The sequence below is a fragment of the Sinocyclocheilus grahami genome, unplaced genomic scaffold, assembly GCF_001515645.1.
Source record: "Sinocyclocheilus grahami isolate Dianchi unplaced genomic scaffold, SAMN03320097.WGS_v1.1 scaffold371.1, whole genome shotgun sequence".
Taxonomy (NCBI): domain Eukaryota; kingdom Metazoa; phylum Chordata; class Actinopteri; order Cypriniformes; family Cyprinidae; genus Sinocyclocheilus; species Sinocyclocheilus grahami.
This window is the reverse complement of record NW_015505550.1, coordinates 854,682-879,278: the sequence shown is the minus strand read 5'-3', so window position 1 is coordinate 879,278 and position 24,597 is coordinate 854,682. Positions and strand designations below refer to the sequence as shown.

Sequence of the window (24,597 nt, the reverse complement as noted above, 5' to 3'; positions counted from 1 at the left end):
TTATAAATCTACGCAAACACAGGAGAATACATCGCGGTTTCTAAATAAAAGCTCAAACCCTCACTCTGAGTTTACACGTTTTGATGTCCACATATTCATTTAATTACAGTGTCTATAGCATTTCTGTCCTAAAGAAATAGCCAAATGTTAAAGATTAAGTGGACGTTTGAATGAAATGGTGCTTGGTCAATATTAAACAAGGATTAGATCGCACAGCAATGTGTAAAATTAGGGCTGTCGCGATTCGTCGACTTTATTCGACTATTCGATTTGTAAAAATCCTCAACTTCATTTTGCTCGCGTTGACTAACCGGCAAAATACCGGAAATGGCGCATTTCACAGACGAGAATGTATAAAACACATTATTAGTCCGTTTTCCAAGGCTGCATGATATATTAAACCCATTTAAAAATCATAATTAAGCATAATTGTGAATTCACAACCGCTACGATTTAAATAATTATATGCGATGCAGTTCTAATACAGTATATGCGCTTTAATTATTTACATGCGTGTAGGTTAAGTACATGCGTCACACAGCGGCTCCGTTCACAGTAGTTCCACGGGAACTGTTATCTTTTACATGTGTGGAGCTTCTCAAACTCCATCTCTGCATGTTGTTGTGAGTTTAGGTTTATTATAACGTTCATCTGAGAACAAAACATGCGCCCAGATTTGTAATGTAAATCATTTATAAATCTACGCAAACACAGGAGAATACATCGCGGTTTCTAAATAAAAGCTCAAACCCTCACTCTGAGTTTACACGTTTTGATGTCCACATATTCATTTAATTACAGTGTCTATAGCATTTCTGTCCTAAAGAAATAGCCAAATGTTAAAGATTAAGTGGACGTTTGAATGAAATGGTGCTTGGTCAATATTAAACAAGGATTAGATCGCACAGCAATGTGTAAAATTAATCATTAGGCCGTTGGCGCCCTCTGCAGGCCTTTGTTGTAATGCATAATGTACATTAGATCTATTGTTTATAATACATTATGTATTTTAACAATTTTGTTCAATAAAACCATATGATTTCTTGCATTTGATACTTTATTTGAACTAATTATTATTGCCTCATTGCTATTATATATGTATTTTAAGTAATTTTAAAGGCTATTGTTCACTTACATCTATTCGTAGTACCACAAACAAAATGTATTATAATTATAGGGCACTATTAAATCCATTTTATTTCCAAATTCAGCTTTTTCTATACTCCGTTTTAATGGTTAAATTAAATTTTATTAATCAAAAAGCCTGTCTAATTAATTGAGTTTTACCTTTCCCAAATTCTGTTTTCCATTATTTTCTGGATTCCATTTAGGGTTGTGATGGTTGCGTGACGGCGGTAGTGTACGTGACATCACACACTCTATAACAAGCATAATACGAAGTTTTGTATACAAGTGTAATAACAGTAATAGTTGCAAATTATTTTATTTAGACTATAAGTCTATGGTAATTCACAAATTACCTCAAATGCCATACACAGCATTTCCTTTAGACTGGCAGGTTTGAGTGCATTAAATTAATGTTCGATGTATTAATTTGTTCCCTCATTTTAGTTAAATCATGGGTTAAGGAACAAAATTAATGAAACATGGACAGTGGCCACAAATTAATAAGTCGTAGGAACTAATTAACAAGGTGTAGGAATGAATCCTTCCCCCGCAGTGTCCCGCAGCCCTGCAACCTTCGCCTAATTGTTTCAAATTTGAAAGAATTATCTGGGGAAATGACTGTTACTACATTTCTATTGCATTCCATGTTGAAGAACTTTGTGTTGTTTCTATTTTAATGTACTTTTAAAGTTTAAATCACATTAAAAGCTTAATTTGTAATTATGAGTGAATGATGATGCATTTATATACCGTCACCGTCACTCACAGCCGCTCGCACGTGTTTTGCGCATGAGCCGCACGCAGCCCAAAATTAAACTGCTTAATCGACCATCGATAGCTTTAATCGATTGCATCTCTTATCGACAATTAATCGATCATCGATTAATCGTTGACATCCCTAATATATATATTATACATATATTATATATAATTAATATTAATTATATATAGGCCTACATATATTTATATCAACACCGCGCCACCGGCAAATCTGCCACTGTCACAGCCCTAATTCTATTTTAATGGTTCCATTAAATTTTAATAATCAAAAGCATTTCCAATTAATTGATTTTATTTATTTTTTTAAAGTATTTTTTCCCGCTCAGAAATACTGCACATTTACATTTTTCTCCTAAATAAATTCTGGTAAATAATATTTCTGGTAAATACTCCTTTAAAAAGTGTTTTTTTTTATTATAATTGTATTATTAGTAGACTAGAACATGTGGATATGTTGTCATTCTTACACTATAATACTGAACTTTGATTTCAGTGATTTGGACTATGAGATGGACACTTGCTTCTTGCACTTTATGTTGCACTTCACTTTTTTAATTTTGGATTTAATTTGGTTTAATGAAATATAGTTTAATAAAATATTCTTAAGTAAAATTTTGATTTTTTTTTTGTGGGAAATTAATCGATTAATAACCGATAAATTAGTCGATAGATTCATCAAAATAAAAATAGTCATTAGTGGCAGCCCTAGCTGTATTGCACTTTTATTTTTTTTATTATTGAAACACCTTTTCGTCTTTGACCTATGTACAACAAATTTCAGCCATATCAGCCTTGGATCTGTTTATTGGAAACATGAAAAGCATTAGTCATCAATTCAAGCCCCATTGTTTCACAAGTGGTAAAACAAAGGATGAACTAATGTTATTGGAAAAAACAAAATTTTAGCCACTAAAGACTGTATCTTAATGCTCCGTTAAAACATATGTATACATCCATGAGCTCATGTATTGAATTTTGAAACTTTTTAGGATTAAAGTTTTTATTAAATACAGACAAGGATAAAGATGCTTTTGATCAGTCTGAGGTAAATATTGTAATCTAGCATATGGGAGTAATAAACCTATCCGAGCATAACTCTCACTAAAACATATCCTAGAAATTCGTCCCTCTCCACACACATGCGCTGTATCCAGCTGTGGAATTGGAGAAGTGGGGCTACAGGGCGGAGAAAATAGGGAAAGGAAACTAAATAAAGAGGAAGGAGGTCTCATTTTCCGCCGAGCACGACATGGAGAGAAAGTGACAGATTTGACTTTGTCTCCAAGCAGCTCCCCTTCGAAGGCGCAGCGGTTTGCTGTCGGGATCGCGATAAACAGAAAGCGAACAGAGCTGCTCTGTGTCCGGCTCGAGGAGAGATTCAGGGGAAGTTTTCAGAGACATTGCCGGGCGGTAGCGAGCGGAGGTCTGCTGCTGATTCGCATAGGGAGAAAGCGGGGAAAACAGACGGCTTGGTTGCGCGTATTTTAATGAAATACTGCAGCTGTCGGACACACGCCTGCAATCCCTACCTTTCCCGAGGTAGATGCGTTTGACTTTAAGATGCGGAGCGACCCCATACTGTTCGCCTCGAGGGGTGAGTGTCAGTATCTCCATGAGTGGATTCATTGTTGCATGCTTTGAGACCGTCGATATACTACGGTCACCAGACGATTCATTTATAGTATAAAATAACAGCCACGGTGTATCTGACATGCAATATGACAACAAACAGAAACACATTTCTCCTTACATCCTGGAATATCCTCGCGCTTTGCGTGTGGAACAAGTTTGTCAAAACAATTTTTCGGATGAATTGAATTTGAACTACACTGCAAGTGAGAAGAACTATTTCATATAACGAATATTTCAAAGGCGACATTACCGGCTCGGACTGGGAAGAGCTGAGTTCACCCCGTGAGTCAGATCGTCTCCGTTCCTTCTCAGCTTTTCTCTCAGGTCAGATAGAAAAGCCGTTGCAATTTGAAATGTGTAGAGGCGGTAAATTTAATGACGTTGCAAGGAAGTCATGGACTGCTTGTTTGCTGTGTTTGTTTATTTATTTATTATAAAACCTTTTTTTTTAAAAGTGCTTGTTATTATTAATGTTCAGATTTGCATTTAATTAAATCTAATTATTTTAAATTATATTTTAAAATTAGTATTAGCACACTAGAATAATTCACGTGTGAGGAAGAGCTATTCCAGTCACCCATAATAACTCTGGGGTGATACAGGTGCCCTGTTAACTTCTGTCACAGAAGTTTGCACTTTTAAAAACACAACATGCGATAGATAGGTAGGACCATCTGTGATTGGTTGGCTGGCTTGCAGCTGTGAGGTGTCGGGTATCCCGTACGTGCATCACAGCTTGCACTCTGTTGGATATGACAGAGCCCTATTGTCCACAGTGGTTTAACAGTATCTGAGTGCAGGGCATAGTATTGGCTTTGGACTTTTATATGTAAAGGGCCAAGTGTGGTTTTGCTATAGCATTGTTGGGTATTATTACAAGGCTCTCTGGAATGCTTGATTCTGATTGGTCAGTCGCTGCAGAATCATTCGGAATGATTGTTGTCCAGAATATGAAAAGGATGTCATTATAAACTCTGTCAGGTTAATATCAGACCCCTTTGCTTTGTTTCAGGGTCCTAATAATCACGTTGTTTAGGGTTTGTGTTAAAGACCATATATTACATATGTTACAGTGAGACTACAACACCATTCTTTCTTTAAGTTTTTGCACTAAAACATGTCAGCATAGTTCCAGATGTGACCATTTTCCTTGTGGATTTGAACTTTTCATCTCGTTCTAAAGCTCATGGCTGTGCTGGTGGTTAATGTGTTTATTGGCATTTATGAACATGGCACAGTGTTGTTAGACCAGTCTGACATGGTACGATTTGGCACTCGATTACTGTGTGTGATGTGGGTATTGGCCTGTTAGCCTACTTGGGTTTATTTTAGGGGGTCTCCTCTATAACAGTTTCCACGCTGATGACTTTTTAAAGGCTTACATGTGCCAGAAACCCCTAAAGCCCTTCTTTCCCTTCAAGTAGAGATGTCTGAACCAAAAAAGATGAGAGGGAAGAAGAGAACTCTTTAACTTTGCCTTCCTCCATCTTTTCCACCCACTTTGTCAACTGCTGCTTGGCTCCACTGCAGTCTTTTATCATATTTTTCCCCTCTCTCAATTGCTACCATAAACATCCTCTACTATGTAAGAGAGTTAATAGCTCTCTAATCTCTACATTGTCCCTGAGGGGAGAGATTAGTGTGCCAGAGAGGTTAGTGTATTTGTCTCTTTGGCAAAACAATTTAAGACAAATTTGGGACATTCTAAGAAAAAAGGAACTCCAAGCATTCGTGAATCGTGACTATTAAATGAAGTGTATTTTTGTGGCCATAGGTTCAATAATTGGTTCAATTATATAATTATAGTTCAATTATAATTATTCAGTATTCAATTATTATTCAATATACAGATCAGTGGGGGTGGGAACCATTGTGGTCTAAACTAATTTGTCAACATTCATAGATTTACATAGAATATTTGATTTAGTATTTTAATGACACCTTAAAAAGGAATTTATTGTTAATATTAAAAATATATTTTGTCTAATGTCTATTGTTTGGAGTCAGTAAGATTTTTTAATGTTGTGAAATAATTCTCTTATTTTCTCTTTTTTATTCTAAAAATGCAGTAAAAACAGCAATAGTTAAATATTATTATTGTTTTTAATAACTCTTCTTTTCTTAAATTTATATATTTAGTCATTTATTCCTGTGTTGGCAAAGCTGAATTTTCAGCAGTCATTACTTCAGTCTTCAGCGTTCTAATATGCTGATTTGAAGCTCAAAAACATTTATTCCTATTATCAATGTTAAATACAGTTGTGCTGCTTAATATTTTAGTGATACTTTTTCAGGATTCTTTGAATAGAAAGAACATTCATTTATTTGAAACCTGAAAGACTTTACTGTTATTTTTGGTTAATTTAATGCATCCTTCCTGAATAAAAGTATTTCTTTCTTTTTCAATCAATCAATCAATAAAAATACTGACCCCAAACTTTTAAATGGTAGTGTACAAATTCTGCAAAGAACCAGATCATATCTGGGACAAGTTAACCCTTTGCAATTTCAAGGTAGTCTCTAGGTTGCCTTTTTTATGATTTTTAATTTTCTGCTAAATTACATGTCCAGTTATCTATATGTTTTCCCCTAATAATATCTTGGATAATGCATCATCATCCTGTGCATGGTAAACTCATAAATATTCTACAATTCAGCCCAAGTTCTGAAGTCATTGGTGGAAGGCAAATATGCTGGTGAGCGTTCATATAAAAAGTGAATGCAAACACTTCTCTGCTCAGTTTCCCAGGCACCATGGAGTCTCCTCCACCCTCTAGAAGGATGATTCTTAAAGGTTTCTGTAACCAGTGGCCCCTTTCTCCCACCCCTCTGCCAAGTGTGGTTTAGGAGTTAGCACTCTGTAATTACACACACACACACACACACACACACACACACACACACACACATACTCATAAACACATAAGTATGTATTTCATGATTGTTTTCATAATTGTCACTTCAGTATTTTCCTCATATGTTAATGTGAACACATATGGATAGTGCACACACATAATCAAACACAGAGATGAATGTAATCACACAGCTGAGATATTCACTTATTGATGATCCCGGTGCATTTGATTTATGTGACAACACAGATGCTGGTATTGAAGCCCATCATTAGGGGGACAGTGAAACATCTGTTCAATATTTTCTTCTATCCTGTAGTTTTCTGCTATTTTCCAGGCATGTGTAGCATGAGTGGTGCTCTGGTGTGCCCTGGCCTGTGGCAGTGAGCCATGATGAGGCCAGACTGTGAAGCAGCCTAATTTCACAAACCACAGACTAGTAGCTGCCTTATTCCCAGCTGTCAAACGTATTGTTTTGGACACCCAGTGCCTCTCAGATCTATGAGAGATTCTATACAATATATAACTTATATTGCTATTTTGGGTTCTAATGGGATGGAGATATGAACAGATGGTGAACCACTTATAGAAAAATCAATGGGAGAAATTGTAACAGTCAATATGGTGGCTGTCAGTCTTTAACTTAAAAGAACCAATCAGCTTACTGATAGAGTTTGTTTAATCTAAATCACAGATGTGACTCATGCGAGCCAATGATATAATGTAAATGTAAATTTTTTTATATGGATCTATTAGTTTTTTTTCTTCAATAAATACATTAACATGTGAAATAATGAACAGTTCTCCAATTGCACTGTTTTGCGGTTGCAGATGTTCAAAAGCTTTTTGCTCTTTATAAGAAACAATGCAATTCATACAATTTCTGATTATTTTTCTAATTTTGATTTTCTTTTGATTTAGTTAGATCAGGTTGTAAAATGTCATGTGCGACTCCCCCCTCCCATTCTTAAGGATGGAAATAATCATTAAGATGTTAGCATAATGTTTATTTTATGATGTATTGTCACATTTTATTACTGATTTGAAATGTATTTTGAAACATAAAAACTGTTTGGAGATTTCAGGTAGATAGAATTTGCATTTTGTATGCCAATTATTTAGATAATTGTTAAATATCTGTTACCAAGATAGCTGCAGAGTAAACTGACTTTAAAGAACTTTGATATGACTCTATCCCTCCTTCCATCCATCTGTTCAGCCTCCAAGCTTTTCGTTGTGTAAAACCAGATCGGAGTATGAAGAGCTTGTGTTGTATCTCAGTCATCACCAGCTCTCCGCCTGGTTCCTGTCGGCTGACATCAAAGAGAACCAATGCACTGGATGAGAAAGGGAGGACAGATGAGCGAGAGGTTCATGTTTATGTTCTTGTCAGGTTTCTTAACCAAAACAAGAGAGGCTGTGTGTTATCTCAATTTTTCAAAAGGTTTTTTGTCAGCTGTCATACTCTGAAGTAAGAAGTGAGAAAAATGAATAGCTTCTTGGCTCAGTATGGAAATAGAAATGGAGAAGAGTGAGAGGTAAAAGAAGGCAGAAGCGTGAGTGAAGGATGTGGGATGGTGGGTACTTCACAGAAACACTTATACACTCTTAAAAATAAAGGTGCTTCAAAAGGTTCTTCAAGCGATGCCATAGAAGAACCATTTTTGGTTCCACAAATAACCATTCAGTCAAAGGTTCTTTAAAGAACCATCTCTTTCTTAGCTTTTTATAATCTGAAGAACCTTCTTTCGCCACAAAGAACCTTTTGTGAAACAGAAAGGTTCTTCAGATGTTAATGGTTCTTTATGGAACCATTTAGACAAAAAGGTTCTTCTATGGCATCGTGAAGCACCTTTATTTTTAAGAGTGTATATGTAGTAGGTCATAGATCATGTGTGAGCATATGGATTTGAACAGTTCATTAAAGAGGATTGCTTTAAGATCTGATGGAAGAGTCGGCTAGGATGACAGCGTGGAGAGAAAGGTACTCTGTAATCTACATGCACACACATTTCCTTTGGGGAATTTCAAGGATGTTGTTGATTCTCAACAGCCTGGGTGGTAGACTGTAACCACATATACATACACACCTACGCAAAATGTACACACATACTGCATCAGCAGACAAATAATACTAGTTCTGTCAGGACCACTATCGTCAAAATTATAGATACTTAGCATAAAGTTTGGTTTGGAGGTATGGTTCTGTTCTGGGCAAAAACCTCCCTGCCCATCCATGCAGCCTGTCATGAATGAGCAGGGAGAGCAGCAATAATAACCCCCCTAGGGTTAACAGAACAGAACAAGGTAGATATCATTAATGAACTTAATGATATTTAAGTGTAACACTTTATTCAAGATAAAGGAGTCTGATTAGCAAGGAATATCAGAAAGCCAAGTCCTGACTGTGGCGTAAGGAGGAGCTGGGGATGGAGGAGGGTAATTTGCTTCGGAGCAAGCTGAAAAGCTGCTGAATAATACTGAATAGAGCTTATATAGGAATGCCGCGATAGGTGTCGTATTCCTATAGGTATATGTGATAAGCTGAGAATCAGCTGATGCAAGCTTGACTCACGTGACCTGCCAGAACTAATGCTAACGCTTAATTTTTTGCATGCTGGCAGCATCACAATTGCTTTTGCAGACCACATCCCTCTATGTTATTGAATTTGGGTCGGAATAGTAGAATAATGTGATTTTTGTCCAGGAGAGACTATGAATGTTGTTTATTCTGAAAGTTCACTATAGGTCAACTTGTCAAACTGGTCCTAGACAACCACCAAACCGAATGCCATTCATTATTTCCCTCTGTCAACACTGAATTAAAATCAGCTTTGCTTGTTGAAACACTCTCTGGTGTGGCATCAACCTTTTTATGGTTGTTTTGGCAGGTATTTGTAAAACAAGACTAAAGTTCTCTGTAAAATCTAATTTTGCTGACTTTGAGACCTTTGTTTTTTTGGTTGGGATGTGTTAATATGCCCTAATTTGTCATTCCTCAGCTGGAGGTGTGTCACTGTTTTAAAGATGGGCTCTTTGGATGCATTGCTTGCTATCTTTCATCATTTAGTCTTGTTTACACTAGGGTTAGTCAATTGAGATTATGTGAATGAAGAAGAATCAGAGTCAGAAAATTGTGATCATGGGTGGTTGTGATTGTTTAAAGTTTTCCCCTTATCATTTCTCTCTCCCCTGACTTTGCCCCCAAGCATAGTTTGAAGGTGGTCCTCATTTTTGTGTGGAACTTGGTGCTCTTTAATGCAGCGATTTGTTTGCATGGTCAGTTTTTAAAGTGTATTTCCTTTCATGTTGTTTGGCAACCATCACTGAAAGTGCTTCATTAGTTTTATTCACTCTGACATGTGCAAGCTGTTGGACAGGGAATGGTAAAGGAACAACTGGAAACGGTATAAGCTTATTGTATTTTTCATCATAAACAGCAATATGAGATCGAAGACCCATCAAAACAGTTGAAAAAGTTCATTTATAATTTTTTTTACTGCAGTTATTTTACTCTAGTTATGCTTTTTTTTTTTACTTTTATGTATGATTTGAATACAACATTATTTTCAGGTAAAATATATGATTTCAGAATTATTAAAAGATTATTCAAACTTTAATTATAATGCTTGTTGATTACTAGACTGCTCTTGCAAAAGCCAACAAAATGTTCTACTTATCTCATGTTTTTCATTTTAATCTTTGCTTGGTAGCTTTATTCATTCATGTTTTAACTTGAGATTTTTAAATCGCTACTAAAATGGGGTGTGCAGTAGAATGCATGTGTATTTATAAAATCATATCACCTTTGCATCAAGCTAGTTGCTTTTCAGAATGGACAATTTGGACAAAACCCTGTATAAAAGTGTGCTGGTTGACTACGGACAGCATAACTGAGGAGCAATTCAAGCACATACAGGGGGAAATGTCTATTCAGTTGGACACGAGAACATGCAATTTGAATTATCTAGCAGATCAACAATAACTCCATTGATTCAAGTAGATGTCCTTATGTAAGGACATCCCTAATGTCTTCCTAAATCAATCAATGCTCAGCCAATCAGTTTAATTATGACGCAACAAACATTTTTTGTAATGAATGACTGTCTTGTGTATACCTTTAGAACAAGAACATTTAAAAAAGCTTCATATGTAAAGGACACAAGTCACTGCGTCTGCAAATTTGTTTGGTATTTATCACTGGGAACTGCATACTTGAGGGACAAATATCTGCATTCAAATGAACTGTAGCCAACCTGAAAAAGACTGGCTCATTTTCAGGTGTAAGTGTAAGTGTCTTGATGGCTGAATTCTAGACCAGTACAGTGACACACTCAATTTGCTATTTCATTGCACACTCTAATCAGTGAGCTCTATTTTCTGTTTTACGTCAAGAAACTGTCCATACAGCAGCCATCCTCCCCCCTTCAGCCCTCAGTCTTATGTAAACCTTCAGTTATGTGTTAGTATGAGCCTGAGCCCATTGTAATGCCATTTTATAGTCCTCTGATTTTCCAGGGCTGCAATTCGCATTTGATAGCCTTTGATATTCCTCAGGTGCCGAGCCAACAGATACCCATAATTCATTGCTTTTTCCAGATACCAGCCAACATCTCAGTGCTGAACAAAGCACACGGCCCATCTTTACAGTGGTAATATGAGAAAATCAACAAAGCAGAAGATTTGATGACACAAACTTATTTTTTCTTCTGAAGCTCCTGTTGTGCCTATTGAACATCTGATTGTATGTGTTTTTTTTTCAGCGATGGAGGAGTTGTTGGCAGAGTTGCGGGTCTTTCTGGAGTTGTTGGACAGAGAATATTTAACTGCTGGGGTAAGAGAGAAGAAACAGCAAATATTAAACATCCTGCACAGAGTTCTAGCCACTAGAGGTAAGCCCAAACCCCCTTTAGCTGCTCGTTTCACTTTTGACCTCAGCTAAACTATTCACAGTGCACCATATTTCTTTATCATTTTTTTCAGTGATGTGAATGTGTTTTTATGTGTGTTTTGCTCTCTCAGAGCCCTCATGTAAGACAGAGATACACACCTCTCTCCCGGCCCCTCCTCAGATGCCCCTACCAGAGATTCCTCACCCCTGGATGGTAAGATGTGTATATTATAGTAGTTACTATAAGTTTGGACTGGGCGATATAACTAAAAAAATTATATCACTGTAGTTTTCTTCTTTTAAAACCCTTGTGCGCTCCTCATTTGGGAGTCACACTCATGGTCTTCGCGGTCAAAAGTGACCGGACACCTGAAATGTAACATTTTTTTTTCTTCAGTAAAATCAATCTAATATATTTTTGTTCAATACTATTTTTTATTTTGTATTTTGAGAGAATTTTATATTAATAATTAATATTTATGCAATAATTATTATACATTTTCCCCATTGAAAATAGTACAAAAAATGTTTTCTCTAATTTTTTAAAATAATTTTTCAATCAATGCAGTATCTCTGATTCAAATAGAGACTAGGCCTTTAAAATCCATTTTTTAAGGCAGATTAGCACCTCCTGGTGAGAGCAAAGAAAGAAAAACATGTAATTTCATGGTGTAACCACTAGATGCCTGTATAGGAGTCTATAGAGAGTCTTTTGAATTCCCTAGTTGTTTTTATACATAATTGTTTACTTTTATTAGGTTGTGGATTTAAATGTATATTAAGGCATTCTCAAAGACCACTTTTTGTCAAGGTTGATATTTTTTGTTGTTTTAATGTTGATTTGAAGCGTCAGTTTTTGAATTATTATTATTTTGTTATACAAAACATTAAAATTCTATAAAAATGTAATAAAAATAAACAGGAACAGGAATGCTTTATCAGAGCTTAATCCTTCTGGGCCTGATCTGATTTTAACCTCTTATTTCTGTTTTCTGACTCATTTTGGCTATATTGTTATAGCCATACCAATTCATTTGAGTGTGTATAATTGTGTGTGTGTCTGTGAGTGTGTGTAAGTGAGTGTGTGTGAGTGGATGTGTCTGTTTTGCACTCTTGATGTTTTAGAGTGTAACCCCTTCCTTTCTGTCCACTTTTTAACTAAATTGTAGTTGAATTATTGATTTTATTTTACATAGTTGCTGTGTTACAGGCACACCAGTTCATAGGGGTGTGTGTGTGTACAAGTGTGTGTGTGTGTCTGCGCGTGTGTGAGTGGGTGTGTTGATTTTGCACTCTAGATGTTTTAGAGTTTCATCACTTCATTGCTGTGCAATTTTTTTTCTGCATCGTGGGGGATTTGTAGATTGTACACACAAAAATGTTCTGTATTTAATTTTTTTTTGCCATTTTCCATTAATTTCCTATGGTCGGTCATTTTTGACCGAAGACCACGAGTGTGACAATTTTTTTTACAAGCACTTATCTTTTTCGAATCATGCCCTTAATTTTTTTGTGTGTTTACATACAAAGTGCCATAAAAGTCACCAAGTTTTGTACCATTCTGATGAAGCTACGATTTTTAAGTATTCAAAATGTAAAATTCTTCGGTCAAAAGTGAACCGCAAAAGGGTTAATATTCAAAATGTGTCATATCATTAGTGTATTTGCTCTAAAAAAACTCAAAAGTGTGAACCATTAGGATTTTTTTTGTTAGTTATTTAATAACATTTTCCCAAGCTTGTTTTTTTTTTAAAACACCTATATAATAATACATAACAGCAATGTTTTGTTTTATAATACTATTGAAAAGTTTGGTGTCAGTAATATTTTAAAGGTCACATATTTTACACCTTTCTGGAGTTTTATTTTAAGTCTTGATGTCCTTAAGAATATATATTTGCGGTATAAGTACCAAAAACCCCCTCTTCTTTCAGGAGCTCTGCAAAGAAAAGGTTGAGTTTGGGCTGTCTAATTAATATTCATGAGCCTCTCTTCTGATTGGCCTGTTGTTTTCTGAGTGACGCACGGCCAGGCCAATCACAGGTAACTAGGGTCATGTATGCTGTAGCCTGCTGTGGATTGGTGATACTCACAAGTAAGGTCAATAGAAACACCGGTAATGATGGTCACTGCTGAGGGAAATGTCCGGCCTTACATGTTTGAGCTGAACTCAGACCGAATCGGCGACGACAGGAGACAACCAACCACCTCCTCAAACGCACTTACAACAGGAGGTTTCAGAATGGGAATTCATGTTTTTTTTTTTTCAAACACCGGATGCAGTAAATACAAACCTGACCAGCTGAGCGTTTGCAATCACGTGAACTTGAAGACACTTGTACAAATGTGGATGGGTGACATGAATGGAAATGATTCCAGATTGGCGATGTAGTATTTGGTTTCTGTATTCTGTACTGTATTTTCCTGCGCTCAAACCTGCCAATCTAAAGGATCAAATGCTGTGTATGGCGTTTGAGGTAATTTGTGAATTAGCATAGACTTATAGTCTAAATAAAACAATTTGCAACTGTTACTATTATCACACTTGTATACAACACTTTGTATTATGCTTGTTATAGAGTGTGTGACATCACGTGCACTACCACCGGTGGCAATAGACAACGGTTGACGCGGTTGTCACGGTGACCGTCACAGACCTACTGTGCAATGATGTAGTTTCCTGACATCCAGACTGAACAGCGTTTTCTCGACATGTTTCCATGTTGTTGTTGTTCAGCAATGGCATGGACGCGATGTTGTCTGGGGTTTGGCAAAAGTAGAGTGGGACGGTGGGCGGTGCTCGGGGTGGTGACTGAAGGCGGTGACTGTGTAGTTCTGACGTCACCTTTTTACGGAAGTCACAACGGTTCGTGAAAAATCACAGCTACTTAATGCAGGCTGTGTGCATTTGACTGTGGATTGACTGTTTTGAAACTTATATGGTAGTTACATAGCACCTAGACCTCATTTATCATGAAAAAAGCCAGGAAATTTCAGTTTTGACAATATTTGACCTTTAAATATTATATAAAAAACACCTTTTCTAATCTACTTTTTAAGATGTAATTTATTCCTGTGATGGCAAAGCTGAATTTCAGCAGCCATTATTCCAGTCTTCAGTGTCACATGATCCTTTAGAAAACATTCTGATATTTTAGATTTATTTTGAATAATTTGGTGCTTAAGAAACATTTATTATTATTATCAATGTTGAAATCAGTTATGCTGCTTAAAATGTTTGTGAAAACTTCGATCAATAGAAAGTAAAAAAAAAAACAGCATTTATTTGAAATATATATATATATATTTTTTTTTTTTAAATGTCAAAGACTTTACTGTCACTTTAATTAATTGTTTGCATCCTTGCTGAATAAAAGTATTAATTTGGTAAAATCATGCTATTATTTACAATGTGATTATTCATTGTATCGTCCAGCCCTACTAAACTAAATATCAAGAAGAAAACCTTTGGTTTCTTTACAGTGAGTTTAGGTTTTTCTCAGTTTGTTTTAGCATTCCTTGTAGTCCAGAAACAAAAATAGCGTTGTCCTATATTTGGAAGTGATGTCATCTGAACCCTGAACGCCACTGGCTGGTGGTTTGATGGTCTCTTTTTGTGAAGTGTTCAGTGTTTTTTATGAGCTCTGTAAAACAGCAGCAGGAAGTGTTCACATCAGTTTGATTTCTGTCACATGACCTCATAGTTGCTGACACACGACCCTGATGTGGTCTCATCCGTCAACAAATGAAACACATTATGCCATTATGTGCTCTCATGTGTGTGACACTTAGAGTAACAATCATCTTTGTTTTAGGGCAGAAGGAGATGCTTATATGCTCATAGGTCGCGGTTGGACATTCTCAAACGCACACATCCCAGCACACTGTTTTACAGTCCACCCTTTACACACTCAGCACTTTACAGTATAATTAGAAACATCCTTTCCTACCTCAGCCATCCGTGCATAACCCCAGTGTGTGTGGGGGGGGCTGTTCCCGTTCCCGGAAGGTGTGAGGGGGCAGGGATTTGTGGGATAGACTGTGTGAGATGAGAGGAGAGAAATATCCATTTACTACAGTCCAAGGTCGGACCTGTGCCTGTGCAAAACCTGCCCGAGGAAGGGCAGAACACGAAGTTTCTTTTCCATTGCACTGTTTAGTTTTTCTTATTCCTGCTCTCCATCAACCACACCCTCTACTCCATCCTCTTCTCTTTCTCTCTCACTCTCTCTCTCTCCCTAGCTATGTGATGATTTAGTATTGCGTCAGTGAGCCAGGTTTATAAACTGACTCCTTGTTATATTCCTGCCAGACCTAACTCTGCACGTTCAGTGTGTGTGTGTTTGACTAAAGCCTTCTGTGGCCCCTATGAGTGGTCAACACCACAGTGGGAGAGATTGAAGAAAAAAGACTGAAGCTGGACATGTGGGTGGTGAGATAGGGCCGTGGATAGGACAGCAGACGCCACAGTACGCAAGGGGAAGAATCACGTCTGGAGACTTTCTGTGCTTGTGTGTGTGTTTGTGTTGAATTGAACTCTGTGGCTTTGGGTTTCTGAATGTTTGGCAGCAAATTCACTGCAAATCTTCCCTATTCATGTACTATAATGAACCCAGGGGAGGAATTTTTGACTTTTTGTTGATGTATAGCTTTCTAAGTGCTAATTTAGTTCTTTCAAGCAGTAGTGACTATTGCTTAGAGACAAGTGAAGGTTATGCTGCTTACTGCACATGCATGCACAATTTTGTCTGTGTCCTTTCAATAGTTTTTTTTTTTTCAAACACCGGATGCAGTAAATACAAACCTGACCAGCTGAGCGTTTGCAATCACGTGAACTTGAAGACACTTGTACAAATGTGGATGGGTGACATGAATGGAAATGATTCCAGATTGGCGATGTAGTATTTGGTTTCTGTATTCTGTACTGTATTTTCCTGCGCTCAAACCTGCCAATCTAAAGGATCAAATGCTGTGTATGGCGTTTGAGGTAATTTGTGAATTAGCATAGACTTATAGTCTAAATAAAACAATTTGCAACTGTTACTATTATCACACTTGTATACAACACTTTGTATTATGCTTGTTATAGAGTGTGTGACATCACGTGCACTACCACCGGTGGCAATAGACAACGGTTGACGCGGTTGTCACGGTGACCGTCACAGACCTACTGTGCAATGATGTAGTTTCCTGACATCCAGACTGAACAGCGTTTTCTCGACATGTTTCCATGTTGTTGTTGTTCAGCAATGGCATGGACGCGATGTTGTCTGGGGTTTGGCAAAAGTAGAGTGGGACGGTGGGCGGTGCTCGGGGTGGTGACTGAAGGCGGTGACTGTGTAGTTCTGACGTCACCTTTTTACGGAAGTCACAACGGTTCGTGAAAAATCACAGCTACTTAATGCAGGCTGTGTGCATTTGACTGTGGATTGACTGTTTTGAAACTTATATGGTAGTTACATAGCACCTAGACCTCATTTATCATGAAAAAAGCCAGGAAATTTCAGTTTTGACAATATTTGACCTTTAAATATTATATAAAAAACACCTTTTCTAATCTACTTTTTAAGATGTAATTTATTCCTGTGATGGCAAAGCTGAATTTCAGCAGCCATTATTCCAGTCTTCAGTGTCACATGATCCTTTAGAAAACATTCTGATATTTTAGATTTATTTTGAATAATTTGGTGCTTAAGAAACATTTATTATTATTATCAATGTTGAAATCAGTTATGCTGCTTAAAATGTTTGTGAAAACTTCGATCAATAGAAAGTAAAAAAAAAAACAGCATTTATTTGAAATATATATATATATATTTTTTTTTTTTAAATGTCAAAGACTTTACTGTCACTTTAATTAATTGTTTGCATCCTTGCTGAATAAAAGTATTAATTTGGTAAAATCATGCTATTATTTACAATGTGATTATTCATTGTATCGTCCAGCCCTACTAAACTAAATATCAAGAAGAAAACCTTTGGTTTCTTTACAGTGAGTTTAGGTTTTTCTCAGTTTGTTTTAGCATTCCTTGTAGTCCAGAAACAAAAATAGCGTTGTCCTATATTTGGAAGTGATGTCATCTGAACCCTGAACGCCACTGGCTGGTGGTTTGATGGTCTCTTTTTGTGAAGTGTTCAGTGTTTTTTATGAGCTCTGTAAAACAGCAGCAGGAAGTGTTCACATCAGTTTGATTTCTGTCACATGACCTCATAGTTGCTGACACACGACCCTGATGTGGTCTCATCCGTCAACAAATGAAACACATTATGCCATTATGTGCTCTCATGTGTGTGACACTTAGAGTAACAATCATCTTTGTTTTAGGGCAGAAGGAGATGCTTATATGCTCATAGGTCGCGGTTGGACATTCTCAAACGCACACATCCCAGCACACTGTTTTACAGTCCACCCTTTACACACTCAGCACTTTACAGTATAATTAGAAACATCCTTTCCTACCTCAGCCATCCGTGCATAACCCCAGTGTGTGTGGGGGGGGCTGTTCCCGTTCCCGGAAGGTGTGAGGGGGCAGGGATTTGTGGGATAGACTGTGTGAGATGAGAGGAGAGAAATATCCGTTTACTACAGTCCCAAGGTCAGACCTGTGCCTGTGCAAAACCTGCCTGAGGAAAGGCAGAACACAAAGTTTCTTTTCCATTGCACTGTTTAGTTTCTCTTATTCCTGCTCTCCGTCAACCACACCCTCTACTCCATCCTCTTCATCTAACTTTCACTCTCTCTCTCTCTCTCCCCAGCTATGTGATGATTTAGTATTGAGTCAGTGAGCCAGGTTTATAAACTGACTCCTTGTCATATTCCTGCCAGACCTAACACACATTCAGTGTGTGTGTGTGTGTGTGTGTGTGTGTGTTTGACTAAAGCCTTCTATGGCCCCTATGAGTGGTCAAAAACCACAGTGGGAGAGATTGAAGAAAAAGGACTGAAGCTGGGCATGTGGGTGGTGAGATAGGGCCGTGGATAGGACAGCAGACGCCACAGTACGCAAGGGGAAGAATCGTGTCTGGAGACTTTCTGTGCATGTGTGTGTGTGTTTGCGTTGAATTTAACTCTGTGGCTTTGGGTTTCTGAACGTTTGGCAGCAAATTCACTGCAAATCTTCCCTGTTCATGTACTATAATGAACCCGGGGAGGAATTTTTGACTTTCTGTTAATGCATAGCTTTCTAAATGCTAATTTAGTTCTTTCAAACAATAGTGACTATTACTTACAGACAAGTTATGCTTACTGCACATGCATGCAAGGTTATGCTTACTGCACATGCATGCACAGTTTGGTCTATGAACTTCCAATAACCCTTATAAGAGCAACAACAATACTCAGTTATGAAAACTTTGTAACTTTTTTTCCAAAATATCATACCAATCAAAACCCGCTAAATGTGAACATGATACAAAAATGTTTCATTTTAAATTTATTACACCAAAGTTACATGAAGTTTCATTTAATAATAATAATAATAATAATAATTAATGCATTTAGCAGATGCTTTTATCCAAAGCGACTTACAGTGCATTTAGGCTATACATTTTTTACCAGTATGTGTGTTCCCTGGGAATTAAACCCACGACCTTTTGCACTGCTAACACAATGTTCTACCACTGAGCCACAGGAAAGCATTTCCCATAATGCTGTACCAGTGACAAGAGCCCAACATAGCAGGAGAATCAGGTACTTTTGAACTGACAGTTTCTCTTTTTATGTGCACAGTTGCAGACGGTGTAGTTCCAATGTAATTTGATTCAAATTTGTTGACTAGATTTAGCATTAATTATCAATACGGTGGTCTACATCAGTTATACAATAGAGTTCCTTCAGGTGGTACAACACTTTTATTTAATTAAATTTTTAATTTTTTGATTCATTTTTCCAGCAATTTCCAATCTGTTTTAAATTAATTTTGCCCAGTTTGTACTTTGTTGGTCTTGAAAGTTAGAAAAAGAACACTATAACCTAAAGCACTCTTTTCAGTGGTCTAATCAAGTCAATATTTTAGCTGCTTCTTAAGCTGGCATGTCAAAAAACACATCTCAAGACTGCCCCTAGTGTGAGTGCTGTTACAGGGCTTGTTCTTCAAAATTAGCTAGACGGAATGCAACTGAATGGAACAGGACCCCCGTCTTGAGGTGTGTTTTTTGACACACCATCTTAACCTGATGCTGAGAAGCTGAAAATACAAAGAAACATGATGCAACCTCCCATCCCATCATGCACAGTGAGTTTAAAGACAACACTGCCACATATCAAATAAACATTTGTGGATGCTGTCGTGGAGGGGGTAAAACCCTGGTACACTTTCTGCAGTCACCGAATTGCATCCTGCCATTCGTAACTGAGCAGAGAGAGAGAGTGCATGTAAGAGAATATGGGGAAGCCATAACAGACTCCACTGTGACAATGATGACTTCCATCTGTGTTGATGTTGGCTTCTGCTCCTCCCCACCAGCATACCCCAACTGCACCTCAACACACAATGTCACGTTAATGAACACAGATGCAGACAACCTCATTATCTGTCTGCTCTTTGTAACCCAAAAGGGAGTCTGTTTTTGAAAAACCTCGCCATTTTTTAGCTCCTCCTTTCTTCATATTTCCCCCGTTTTCACTGAATGTCCCAAAGTTAAATTAAGTTTCTTTGCCCAAAATGATGTATCACTGACTATTGATGACAAAAGTCATTGCAGGAGAGTTTGGGTCTATGTTCTCTCTTTCTAGTAATCCTTCATTGTGTCATGGACAAAAGGAGGAAAATGAATTATGATTCATGCACAACAATGCATTTTGTTCATTGCCATGGAAATACCAATACAGATGGTGATTTCTACCCCTCTGAACATCTTTTAGAGATTATAGCAAGTGACAGTTTATAAAGCCATTTCATTCGGGAAAATTAGCTTTCAGTTTTTCGGCTGTTTTTTTATGTGGGACTGCTGGAAAGTTTCTCCGAAGAACCAATCGAGAATAAAAAGATTCTCCAAAACACATGGAAAACCATTTGTAGAGACACAAACCTCACAAAACTAACTCCACTGCATGAATGTGTGTGAAAGTAAGATTTAGTTGAGTCTTAGTGTATAAATAGTGTTTAAGTGTATGCATGAATACATTGCATATCAAGGCAGCCAAACAAGGAAATTTGAAGGTTAAACGATTTAATTATTGTCGGACTTCAGTGCGTTTTCCTGGCTGCCCTGTGTTGCAGTCCCAATACAATAGACCCAGACTGGCCCAGACGTCTGTCTCACTCACTCTTATCACGGACCGCATAATAACACTATACACTATGTTATGAAGTGAAATGGTCTGGAAAGGAAGTGTGAAATGAAGTTTGAAGCTCATTTTTGAAATCTAGATCAAGTATTTACCTTTATACATAAGCACAGACATGATGGATTAGATTTTGCATCAATAGGTGGAAGTGTACTTTTTTCTGTAGGTGCAGATATGCTTCATACAGGTTTCCAGCTCAGACCAGTGGTGGAACTATGCCTAAAAATACTTGAGCGGCTCTGGTACGGAACGCTGCTTCAGCAAGACTCTTCACACTGCCGTTTTTGCCTGGAATTCTGTCCTCCCTCCGGGCTTAGATGCCCTGATGAACCGAAACCATAACAGGCAGTAACACAGCCGTCTTCTGTGTTTAGCTGAGCAGTTTATGGCTTGATGGGACGGAAGGAACTGATAAATAGTACTTCTGTATTCAGTGAACTTTTTGACTGGAAATGACAACCATAAAAGAAAAACAGTTCTTTGCCCTTTTGGTTTTCCATATTTCATTGTTTTTTCCCCCCACTTTATTTCAACAATGTACACTACTGTTCAAAAGTTGGGGGGTCTGTATGATTTAAATTTTTTTTTTTTATAATTCTCTTATGCTCACCAAGGCATAAAATATTTATAAATGAAATATTATTACAATCTAAATTAACTGATTTCTATTTTAATATCTTTTAAAATGTAATTTATTTAAGTTATGGCAAAGCTGAATTTTCCGCAGCCATTACTCCAGTCTTCATTACATCACATGATCTTTCAGAAATCATGATATGCTAATTACTCACCCTCATGTTGTTCCCGTAACCCGTAAGACCTTTGTTCATCTTCGGAACATAAATTAAGATATTTTTAATGAAATGTGAGAGCTCTCAGACCCTGCATAGACAGCAACGCAACTTAAATGTTCCCAGGTCCAGAAACGTAGTAAGGACATCGGTAAAACAGTCCATGTGACATCAGTGGCTCAACTTCAGTTTTGCGAAGATAAGAGAATACTTTTTGAACGCAAAGAAAACAAAAATAACAATTTGTTTAACAATTCTTCTCCCCCGAGTTACGTCTTCCGCCATTTTGGAGAGTACCCAAGAGCGTAATCGATGTAATCAGCGTTGTTTACGTTCAGAAGAGAAAGTGCGCGCAAGAACGTAATCTGCGTAATCAGCGTTGTTTACGCTTAGGGGAAAGCGTGCGTATGCGTTGTGATACTCTCTAAAATGGCGGAAGACGTAACTCGGGGGAGAAGAATTGTTGAAGAAATTGTTATTTTTGTTTTCTTTGTGCTCAAAAAGTATTCTCGTATCTTCGCAAAACTGAAGTTGAGCCACTGATGTCACATGGACTGTTTTACCGATGTCCTTACTACGCTTCTGGACCTGGGAACATTACAGTTGCGTTGCTGTCTATGCAGGGTCTGAGAGCTCTCAGATTCCATCAAAAATATCTTAATTTGTGTTCTGAAGATGAACGAAGGTCTTACGGGTTTGGAACGTCATGAGGGTGAGTAATTAATGACAGAATTTAAATTTTGGGGTGAACTAACCCTTTAAGGTTTTAGTATATATTTATATTATATCAAATATTTTTTATAATTTTTTTTCTGTCAAAAGTACAGCATTAAAAAATAGAAAGAAATCTTTTATAAAATTGTGTATGTCTTTACTGTCACTTTTGATAAATTTAATGCATCCTTGCTGAATAAAATTATGAATTTCTTTAAAAAAAAATCATACTGAGAGGAAGAAAGGAGAAGCCAAGTCTTGTTTTGGACGTACATTTATAGTAGGTTCACTCTTAACTACCCACAAAGATGAATAGTGTGTGGGGAAGTTTGCATGTTCTGGTCTTCATTATATCTAAAGCCAAGTTGTAATGACTAGCATTGAGATAAAGTATCCTCCTCTACCTCAGACGTCAAACTTCCTCTACCCTTCTCTCATGTGCCAGGAGGACACACTAAAACATTACAGTTTCTATTGTAGTTTTGATTACAAATGTGAACAAAAATCCTCAGGAACCAGCAGACTACATAAATACTGAGGTCAGCCCAACACACAATCAATTTGATGCTGTTTTTGTTGCCAATTATACTATGAGCTCATTTAGGCCATGCTGAAAAAGGCGATGCTGTTCTAGCACCATCAATAGTCTAAAAAGCATTCAAGTGTGATATTTCTTGGGAATATCTGAACATAGAAGGTCTCATCACAGTTACTTCCTAAAGTGAAAATGCAGTAAAGCATTTAGCACCAGTGAAAGCGTGAGAAAACATCTTCTGTATTGTTGTTTCCCGTCTGTTTGAACTTTTCCCCTACAGTATATTTCCATGTCTTCTTGCAGTGTTTGTAATGTAAATAGTCGTTCATGTTCTGTGTTACTATTGTACCACATCGAGGTTACCATGGTGATAAAGTGTGCCAGGTGGCAACTGTGATCACTGGTCCTTTGGTCTCTTGAAATGTGTTCTTGAAAATCCCCCCACCTGAAAAGTACTGGAAAATAACAGTGCTTTCTGTGAGCTGAAATGAAAGAAAAAGAAATAAAGACATACTTTCCATTGGTTAGAGGGGGGGAAAAGGGAAAATGAAAAGTGTTTATATGAGTTTGTCATCAACCATAATTGTTTGCATGCAGCCTGGGAAATGAGGGAGACTCTGAAGGGCCTGTGTTGTCATGACGACACCAGGTTGTCACATGTGCTGCCAGCGGGGCCCAACCAACCAAGGCCCAAATCAGACGGTCTTAAACACATTGTAACTCACACATGCATGCTCATTTGCGCTCATATACACACAGTCTCTCTTTCTCTTTTTCTCTCTTTCAAACAATCTGACTCGCTCACTAATTAGGTTCTATAGTGTGCACATTGATTATAGACACCAAGGGCCTCGTGTAGAAAACTTTGTGCAGATTTTATCCTAAAAGTATGTGTATGCACAAAAGTTTTCAGATTTTTAAACAATTTATTCATGTTGTAACTTTAATAAGAATGAAAATGCATATGCAGATATTTAGATTTTCTCTAATCTTTCAGTTTTTCCCTCCATATTTTTTTCCTCAGAATTTTATAATCATTTAATTAATGATTATTATTATTATTATTATTATTATTATATATTTATATTTTATTGTATTTAATTTCATTATTTAATTATAATTATTACACATTTGTAATACTTTTCCTGCTTTCACTGACCTTATTCTAGTGCTTTCTAGGATTGCCTTCTCCACTAAAGATGCAATGCTTCCCTGCCCTAGCAATTGAGCCAAATGAAAGTCTTGGAAGGCAGTATAATTATGCCACCTACCTTTGGGTACAGTCTTGGCATTAGGAGAGTGTCTATGGTGATGTAAAACGCTACCTGTGGAGGCAGCACACTAGATTTTGGAAGTGAATCTTAATTGCAGCAAACTAAATGAATGATAGACTGTTAGGTATTACCTTTATTTACTACTACAGTTGTTTTTGTTTAAATACAGATGGAGAAATCTGGCCAAATGACTTGCATTAGGTAAGAAGCCCACACTTCTACTGGTGTTCCTTCAGATGGGAATAAAGAACAGCAAATAGCCCTGAACTCTTTTTCCAGAACTTGCTGGCCAGCCTTATGATTCTCGTTTTTCTATTCTGTAGCTCACTCTGCTCTTGTTTCCTATTTTTGATTTGTTTGTGTTGTATTTTCTCTTTCTTCTTTTTCTTTCTTCTACTTATCATGACCAGCTGCTCTTTTACCATAAAATTCTCTACAGTTTTGTTTGTTAACATTCACTCTTGCCACAGTTGTTGATATGTACGCCTTGGTTGGTTCATATTGGCCTCATCGTGATGTTAGAGATCGTAGTTCAGTATGAACAGTTGACCTCTAAGATGGACTTCAGATAAGATGGATGATGCCTCAGCTGTTTTGATATTGTTAGTTTTTGAGGATTCACAACTGCTTACATTCATTGGAGCCAGTGAAGCTGATATTTTTGTCCTCACATTTCTAGGAAAAGGAGGAACGAGCACTCTCATCCAGGAG

The 24,597-nt window shown here is 37.2% G+C and overlaps 1 protein-coding gene across 1 annotated transcript in view; it reads left to right on the top strand.

Annotated features, from left to right (window-relative positions):
• Positions 1-3,125: 3,125 nt before the first annotated feature.
• LOC107549403 (actin filament-associated protein 1-like) overlaps positions 3,126-24,597 on the top strand; it is a 45,716-nt gene continuing 24,244 nt past the window's right edge. The window contains exons 1-3 of the mRNA XM_016230471.1: positions 3,126-3,502; positions 11,156-11,284; positions 11,415-11,497. Of these exons, the coding sequence (XP_016085957.1) occupies positions 3,469-3,502; positions 11,156-11,284; positions 11,415-11,497 (246 nt within the window). The 5' untranslated portion in view covers positions 3,126-3,468. The remainder of the gene's footprint in view (positions 3,503-11,155; positions 11,285-11,414; positions 11,498-24,597) is intronic.